Source organism: Parasteatoda tepidariorum, chromosome 1 (genome assembly GCF_043381705.1).
Source record: "Parasteatoda tepidariorum isolate YZ-2023 chromosome 1, CAS_Ptep_4.0, whole genome shotgun sequence".
Lineage (NCBI taxonomy): Eukaryota > Metazoa > Arthropoda > Arachnida > Araneae > Theridiidae > Parasteatoda > Parasteatoda tepidariorum.
In genome coordinates, this window is record NC_092204.1 from 46,114,635 (window position 1) to 46,124,428 (window position 9,794).

A 9,794-nucleotide genomic window follows, 5' to 3' on the forward strand; every position below is an offset into this window, starting at 1 on the left:
ATATATATATATTCAAATATGGCTCACCTCATTGGGAGGCGAGCACTTTATCTCCCGAGTCAGTACATAAGGTCTTTTTTTTTAATGCTGAAAAAAATAAATTGTATTTTTACTTTTAGATAACAGAAACTATTCCTTCCCATATAAAACCAACAGAGGAATGGATGTCATCGCCTAAAGAGCCAGACGTAACACATTATGTACGAAGTTTAACATATGGTGGTGAACTTATTGCATCTCTGAGGCTCAAAGCTAACAATAGAGAGGAAAGACAGAAAATAAAAGCCGCCGTTGCGGCTAATCTTCAACTTACTGGAACCTTTGATCTCAATGCAAACGGTATAAATATATTTAAAAAAATACTCAAATGATTTTAGTTACCATAGTTATTTTAAAATTGGCCTTTGTCATAAAAGTTTTAGTTATTTTGGTATACTTTAATGTAGATAAAATTATAAACATATTTCATTAAGAAATATCCTGTTTATGTTAGCTCTTAGTTGTTGTGAATGTCTTGGAAACTTACGTTAAACTGGGCATGTTGTTTTCCGTTGTAAAAGGTATAAAAATTAAAATGAAAGATTTAGTACTAACTAACTGAACTAACTGACATGATATAGATGTTTCAATTTATGCTGATATTGTGTCATATCTGTGATCAAGAAAATGATTTTTTCTTAAGTATATTAGAGTTTAAAATTTCATAAGAATAAGTATTGAAATTGAATTTCAAGGGCTTTTAGAAAGGCTAATGAGACTCTGAAAATTTAAACCATATTTGCATAGTTATGTTTTATTCTCTAGATTCATCTATGGATATCATAGATCCATAGATGAATCTTATTAAAAAATTAAATTAAACTATTTCTTATAAACGATTTCTAAAAAACTTTCCTACTTTGTAGCTCTGGCATGATATTTGAATAAATGTTACAGAAGAACCATTTGCAAAATTCTATCAAGCAAAAAAATCGAAACATTATTCATTCTTCTACAATTACACGGGGGAACAAATTTTCTATTGTTTTCTGTTGCTTGAGATTTTAACGGATCTTTGATATTGATTTTAAATCTGCAATCGATTTCATATGCTGCTAGGGGCACTTCCTCTATTATGATTCATCGGGTGCTTTTGAACAGTTCATAATCGAGCCACGTTCTAGCCTCCTACGACGACATTTCCGGTATATCCGATGTCCTTCAATCATGATGGTGAATGCAAACTTTCCTAGAAGTTTGTCGCAACCTTGTAGCGACTCCCTGTTATACATAACGTTTTTAAACTTGTGCATTTTGACGAAGAATAGACCGAAAGAGTCCTTAAAATATCTGCAGAGAAGCAAAACATTTTTCCGATTTAAAACCCGACACCCGTATTAGGAAAGATCAATTATTTGTATAAATATGCAATACAATGATCATGTGTAAATATAAATTTACAATAATCATTCATACAGAATTTGAGCATGTGTGGAAATATTATTTTGCAGCTGATTTATGATAATTTTATAAGTTATAATAGAATAGTTATATTACAGGTAGTTTTGACAAGTTAAAAAAAGATTTAGCTGGTATGTATAACATAGATATCGAAGTTTTAGCAACAAAAACCCCATCTAAATCACCTGAATCTGCGGAGGAATTGATGGAGCTTGTAGAAAATTATCCAAAAGATATCGCTGCAATCAATGATGGCAAAGGAAAAGTTATTAAAGCAGAGCTTTTTCCTTTAACGTCTCTTAGAACTGATTATATTGAATACATGCCAAACAGGTAAGAACTTTTCATGCATGCCTGTAAGCAAAAGCACTTTTACTAGCTTAATCGATGTAAATTTTAGGTCTACTCTATTAGACTCTCTTCTTCTTGAATAAAATAGTCAAATCCACGTCCATGTTTGGTAGGATTTTTTTATGCCCGATCCCACCTGAGTTCGAGATTTTAATAAGTCAGATATATGACAAAATTCACTAAGTCATGAAACCAAAATTAGCGATGAAAAAAAGCCAAATTACGTTTATTATTGAGATTATATATTGATCAATATATTTGCTTTAACGACTTCAGAATAGTCTCATCAGCAGCTACATTAAGTCTCCGAATATGCCAAGCGTTTCAAAACATTAAAAGCATTAAATGTCACCTCAGAATACTGTCCCTCACAGCGTAAGACCACCTATGCACCTACGCAAGATTATGCTTTATGCCTGATGGACTAGTCGTCAAGTGATTCAATATGAGCTGTTATGAACGAGTAAAACGGTCACTGACGGACATGTACCAGCAGCAAATGGAACGTGTGCAATAGGCATTGCTGCAGTAGGAACCAGCACTAGTGTGAATCGCAAAGTTGTACTCTTCTTTCACGACAATGCCCGGACGCATGTTTCTCGGGTGGAAACCATACAACTACTTGGGCTACATTGTGCCGTCCTCCTTACACCTGGCCTTTAACAATCAGACAATCAGAGTATTACCTCTTTCACTTCCTACATAATCATCTTCGTAGAAAATCTTTCATTAATGAAACAGACTTGTTCCAAAAACACACAAGCTTCCGACAGTTAAGTTCCGCATTACCCATGGGGAGCAGAAAATTTCAAGCCAATTCACTTACTTAAATATTGGACAACTATATTGCTTAGGTATTGGACGAGATTAATGTCATTTTTTGTTGATGTAATCAATTCTCTGAACTGTTGTTAACTGCTCGTCCATCGTGTGAAGATGATTAAAGGCTTAGGTTGAAATAGGAGTCTATAGTAAATAATAAGTCCATTAGTTTAAATAGGGGTTACATAGAAACTGAAAACAAAGAAAGAAAAAATAAGTGAAAAAACTCAACGCCAATGATTGTTCAGCACAATGGCATGGACATGCAGAGAATTTAATTCGGTGCAATTGCACCGAAATAAATTCTATGCATGTAGGTCGATTCTATTCTTGCGTTGAACAGACAGATTTACAGGCTTTCAGAAGCATGAATACGAATGAAAATTGTACTTTTTTTTACTTCGGAAAAAGCGTTAGACTATAAAAATGGCATGTTATTTTTGCAAATAAAATTATTATTCTTTTTTAATTTCAGGGCTATAATGGGTCTATTAAATGATGTTGAAACAAAGTATGATGATATAAGAACCGTTGTACGCGAGTTTTATCCCTGGGAAAGTAAAAGGCTAGTATCCACTGATGAGCAAGATGAACTGGTGATGTAACATTTTATTTCTTTAAAAAATGTTTGAAACTAATATGGATGCTTTTGAAAGATCACTTAAAATTGTATATTTAAAAAATAATTATTTCTCGACATTCTTCCAGACCTAAAATGATAATCCCTGTTTCGATATTGCAAAACACAAAATCAAAGACGATCAAAATTAATTTGAATTTTTCAAACTAGTTCTGCCTTTTCGATTATTCTTGCAAATACACTTTTAGAAATTTTAAAATGTTTTGAAACAAAATAGGGTGCATTAATAAGATGCCAAATAGAACAATTTTATCTCCTAAATTAAATTATGCAGAACTTCATTTTTCTATTACTGCGGTTGGTAGAGTGGAAACTTAGTCCCTTTTTTGCTATACTACTATAATATTGCTATAGTATACTCTATTGCTATAGTTGTTAACACTCTCCAGCCTAAGCTTTCTTACCGTTTTATAGTCTTATTTCTGCTCGAAGCTACCACAGCAAAGAACTATGCTGCTTGCAAGAATGGAAAAAAAACATGCTTTATTTTATGTGATATGCTTTGGACATAAAATGTAAAAGTCAAAATAGTGTTTTACATATTGCTTAACCGTAATAATGTTTTTTTAGCAATTTTTTTCCTTGCATACATCATGTTCATTCAACAAATGTTATTACCGACTAATATGATAACTAAATATAAAATTAATACGTCCGCAAAAGGTTAAGATTGTAACTTTGTATGATATTATGGTTCAAGGTATTAATTGATACATTATTAAAGTTTGACATTAAACTGTTTTTTCTCAGGATGTACAATGTAATAAAACTGTCATGTGATTTCCTCCAGCAAATAAAGTTTTATTGATATCACCTTTAAGCAATATACTTCATCATAATTTTTGTTTTTACTCAATACAGCTAAGCATTTAAATTAGCATTTTCCTACTTCTTTTACAACATTCAAGGTTTTTAACATCATAACTTGTACTTTCAGGTACGGCAAATGTACGGTAACTTAACCGCTGCTCAAACAGCATTTCACTTAGCTATTAGCAATCTTGATGAATCTATGAATGGTAAGATCGACCAGTTCAAAGAAGCTTTTAAGTCATACGGCACTGGAAAAAATAATATACCCAACAGATTTCAAAGATGGTTTTGGAAGCTAAGACATGAAGTTGTAAGTTACATAGCAGCACTGGCTTTTAAATAGCATGGCTATTTTTCTGTCGTTTTTAATACTATTTTTTTAAAACATTTAAATTTCTTACTAACATAAAAGTGAACTTTGTATGAATAAAATTTTTTAAATTTTTTTTTTTAATTCGTACCTTGGCATCATGTTAAATATGGGTAGAGGCTGATTACCCAATGCCCTTTATAAAGATGCAAAAAAAATTATTTCTACTGAAAAAAATATAATTTTTGATATTTTGATCTTTCTTTAAGACTGCAGCATCTGTAAAATTACCAGAATTTTGATGCTTAGTTAGTCAATGTTAAATTTAATACACTCATTGCTATAAAAATAAGCGCATCTAGGAAGAGTTGTCAGAATGAAACGAAATTTTGCACACATAAATGCAACGTTGTATATGTAAATGATTAAAAAACTCAAAGCAAAATAGTAATTTATTCCAGGAAAAATTAAAAATGATTGAAGAATTTAATACCTTCTTGGGCATCGTTTAGCGCAAATGCATGATACGATACGGTTGGTAGTAATAAAAATTTTTAGTACTTTACATTCTGATCTATTTCACAGTCTTTTGTTTGGTGTATCCTATTTTTATAGCACTAAACTTCACATGGAATCAATTGAATTCTTTAATTAAACCAACAAGATTTTCAGAATTTCAGTTATTAAATTGAAACTTAAATACCTTTATTTGTTCTGTTGTTAATCTTATCAATATTTGAAATAAACATCAATTAAGCTAACTCTCACATATTGGAATTTGGAATACTCTTAAACAATTGGTATATCCTTCCTGAATTTAAAATATGGTTTTTATTGAAAAATATTGACACTCAAAACAAAATGCTGTTGGAAGATTGTCATATACATCGTATAGCACAAAATGTAAATGCTTTATAATAGCCAATTTAATGCTTTGTTTGTGTGTGTGTGGAACTTAATTTAGAAGAAAAATAACTAATTCTTATAGATAGCCAAGCATCAAAATTAAATATTTAATTTAGTATAATCACTGAGACACATTTCATGTGGCTAAGACTTTTAAATATTTCCACATTCATAGAAGAAATATTTTTATTTTAAAAAATGATGTAGGAAAACTGTGGGACTATCTGAGGGAAAAAACAAGTACAAAAATAAAATTAAACTATAATAGAGTATATAAAATATCTATAATAGAGTATATGAAATCCTCTTACTATAAAATAAAATTTGATTTTACCATAAAACTACTTCATGCAACCAGTCATAGTAGTATCCCTTGCGATTGGAGTTGTTATATTTTTAAAAAAGGAATTTATAAAGCAATTAGTTTTTATACTAAAGCAAAATTATTCAACTCTTTTTAAGGTTGAATGTCCTGTCTTAATTTTCTATGTGTATTGTTTATCAAACACTTCGTAATTTTTTAGTGTTTGTTACGTAATATAAATGTATAAATGTTTTTTAATGTTGTCATGTGTCGTGTTGTCATATTACTCAACACTTCTTTACCATAAAGTACAGGAGATTACAAGCTATCCATGACCGTTTCTCGTTAGTCAAACCGTCTGTGAAAATGTACTAAGGTATCTGACTAGTACAAGAACGGGATTCGGGGGAAATCAGATACTAGTCAGATTCCTTAAATTAATTCAAATTAATCTCTTAATTGTCGATTATATGCATACAAATTTTATAATCAGTCTGTATTTATATCACTTTTTTTAATCTTTTATTTTTTTCTTTATATTTCAGACCGAGGAGCCAATTAGTGAGTTTTTTCTCTTTGCTGTTTATTTTTCAACACTTCAATTCTGAATAATATTTAATAACATATATTTTTAAAAACCAATAATAATTTTATTAAGATTATTATATTAAATTTTCATTCGTCTTTTTGAAAAAAAAATTGGTCACATTCGAGGTCAGATAAAGAAATTTACTGAATGAAAAAAGAAAAATTTTTTTTTTTCAAAAATATTTTCATATTCCACACACGACACACGTGTTTCCGCGTACTTTGTACACTATTAATACAATTGACAAGAATTTGAATGTTATTGTTCATTAATAACATGACAGAGATCGATATCTAACAGCAATTTTAAAGTTTCCAAAAACTTTTCCCCCTGAAATACAACTGGCTTGAATGTGCTTATGTTTCATTTGTCAAAATTCAAATGTTATTGGGAAGAAATAAAGTACTTTTGTTTTCATATTTGGAAATATGTCTACAATTTCAGTTGAGCTTCGATTATCCAAACCTCTTTTACTCGAACATTTTTGCTTATCGAAGTCGATTTATTTGTTTTAGATGATCTCACAGTTTCTTTCTTTTTTCAATTTTAATTAAGTAAAGGCTAATTTCAGCTACATATAAGACTCAAAATGTAAAACACTCTTCGTACTGCATGATTTCAGAGAATAATAAATTAATTACTTATTATTGAAATTAGTTGCTTTTGCTCTTCCAAGAAAAGAAAGAAATTTTTTTTTTAATTTTATTTGTTTTCTCCTATTATTTCTAGTGAATTTTAGTTTGACCATCATGATTTCTACTTTTGCTATAATCTTTGTAACTAGAACAAATGTCTCAAGGTTACTTATCGCTACAATAATTTTGGCAAGTCATGCTTTTTTCTCCATGTCAGTACGTTTCAAAAAAAGTTAGGAGGTTCTGGTACGGGAAAAAACTAAGATTTGCCGAAGCCATGGTAACGAGGAAAGGAAAATTGTGGAGAGTGGGGAAATCGCCTAACCTTGAAATGCCTATTCTGTTGCAAAGAGTGTAAAAAAAGATGTACTATGTTATTTATGCTACAAAATATAGAAGTGCCCCAAAAGTTTACAAAGGAGTACAAAGCAATGAAATCAACTAATAAATCAACAAAATTAATTAACAATTCAGAATGAGATGCTGCTTTGTACAAATGTTTTCGTTAAAAAAGGGGCTAAGGCCGGGAGCCTGCACTGTGTTAGCTAGAATAATGTAATTATGTCAAACTATATTTATTCCTCATTTTTGGTCTAACTATTATCAGGTCATCAGACGAATAGATTATGACTAGAGAAATTAATGGTTTTTATTTTGCGTGTTAAGCTGCATGCAAAAATAAAATGACTACCCAAAATCAATTCTATAAAAATTGATATGAGCTCTTTTTAAATTTTTTTTCTTAAAAATTTGTAACAGAAAAAATATTAAAAAAAGAAAAATCTTTAGACATTCGATATAACCAATGAGAAATAGAATTGCCATTGTTTGAAACTTCAGACAAGTAATTCTGACTGTCCAAAAACCACTGTAAAGAATTGCTACTTTGCGTGAACCCAAAGATTTAGTAGCTTATGATCAAGTTTAAGTGTGTTACGCATCAAATGTTAAAAAAAAATTCACTTGAAATTACATATTGTGGTAATGTTGGCATATTATGTAATTTTGAGTTCCAAGTTCCTAAACTGGATGTCATATTTTAGAAATATATATGTTACTAGTAAAGTTTGAAATCTGGCTGTATAGAATTCCAAGGAATTGTATATACTTGTAATACCTAAAGCTAGCCGTCAATAATTCATATTCACAAAAGATTAATATTTTTTCACATTTCCTAGGCATTCTATAGAATTTCAAATGAGAAACGGACAAAGTATGATTCTCCGATTCATTTCGATTCACATCTCCGATTCATTTCGAGAGTAATGTCTTCTTATTGATGTGAAAAAATATAGTTATTAATCCAACTAACCGGAAATATCATAGCTGTTTTAAATATCCATGCATGCCCATATGTTGAATATATATATAAAGGGTGATTGTGAAATAACTTTGCCGACATAAGAGAGGATGCTTAGACGAATGGTTTAACAGTAAATGGTGCGATTTTGGACATGACGGAAATCGTGTTTTATAAATTTTCGACGGGCCAATTAATTTCAGCTCTCTGAGGACAGCAGAAAAGAAGGAGATATAATGGTCTCTGTTGCCACTATTCTTGTTAAAAATAGCTTTCTAACCACACCATTTTTTAAAATTTATTTGCTGGGGTCCACGGGACGTTTTGATGAGAAAATTTGTTGTTGCTACTTGAAAATTTTTCAAAATTCTATAACTGTAACCTGAAACTGAGAGTCAGATAATTGTTTATAACACTACTCTTTAGTACGTATCTTAAAAGGTCTTCATTCTACGCCGCTTAATGTAATGTTACGCTTGTTCAGAGGTCATTTGTGGTCAAAGTTAATTATAATCGCCCTATAGATGTGTTCTATATACTAATATAACATATCTATAGGTATATACAGAGTGTCCCAAAAAGTAATTTACAAACCTTGTGCATTGGCCTACGAGACCCTGTCGAAATTGGTCTATGTATTCAATTTGCAACAAGTTTTACTCAGGTAATTGGGCCAAAACAGTTGTTTCCAAGCACATATGAGAGTGGAAAAGTAATGTCATTTTAGAACCGTATCTAGCAGAAGAAAGAAGCATTAGTTTAGTAACGAGTAATGGTTAATAAGCAATGCGTTTACTGAGCCTAGACCAATTATAATTCGAGTCATCTGTATCGAAAATTGTTTTTGTCAATATAGTTATGTTAAAGCCATTATCGATTAGTTTCAAATGAGTGTTGTTCACATTCTTGTGGCACCAAGCTGGTTTTCGGTCACAGCTATCTGAGTAAATCTTATTTGTAATGATTTACCAGACCAACAGGTAACATTTTTAAACCACAGTTCAGGACACTTGCATGTAATTATTTACCTTCTTGTTTCTGTTTTTTTTTTAAATATTTTAGTTTGGCAGAAGCCGGAAGGAAGTGGAACTGTTTATATAAATTGGGGACAAAAAACTTGCAATTCATCGGGTGGACAGAAAGTAGAACTTATGTACTCAGGACAAGCTGCTGGCTCTTTGGACAAAGCTTGGGGAGGAGGTAAAGATTACAAATGCTTACCACACTCTCAACCTGCTATATCGAATCCTATTCCTATGCAGCCGAAACCAGCTACAATCGATTCTGTAGAATTCCGTACTCTCATCGAGCCTGACAAATCTGGACCTATTCCGTGCGCTGCATGTATGCTTTCTGATGTGAGGGATTTGAAAACATTTTATGCTCTAACATCTTGCCCAAAGCATTGGAGGAAAGAGTATTCTGGCTTGACAATGGCTGATAGTGGATCAACTGTTGATTCTGATTTTCTATGTCTGAATAAAGAGGTTTTCTCAACTCTTGCGATGAACGAAGGTGGAAAATCAGTTTCTAAGTTGAATCCTGTTTGGATGAATTGCGAGAATTGTAACGGGGACAAAGTTGTTCCGTGTATTGTCTGCAGCTACGATAACAAACTTGAAATCTAGAATATCAGAATAAAGAAAATATATTTCCTTTAATAAAATATGTATTTTACCCCTGT

At 31.2% G+C, this 9,794-nt stretch overlaps 1 protein-coding gene across 1 annotated transcript in view; it reads left to right on the plus strand.

Annotated features, from left to right (window-relative positions):
• LOC107436749 (uncharacterized) overlaps window positions 1–9,794 on the plus strand; it is a 31,036-nt gene extending 21,242 nt beyond the window's left edge. The window contains exons 4-9 of the mRNA XM_043051496.2: window positions 120–339; window positions 1,539–1,773; window positions 3,089–3,209; window positions 4,191–4,376; window positions 6,132–6,147; window positions 9,173–9,794. Of these exons, the coding sequence (XP_042907430.1) occupies window positions 120–339; window positions 1,539–1,773; window positions 3,089–3,209; window positions 4,191–4,376; window positions 6,132–6,147; window positions 9,173–9,738 (1,344 nt within the window). The 3' untranslated portion in view covers window positions 9,739–9,794. The remainder of the gene's footprint in view (window positions 1–119; window positions 340–1,538; window positions 1,774–3,088; window positions 3,210–4,190; window positions 4,377–6,131; window positions 6,148–9,172) is intronic.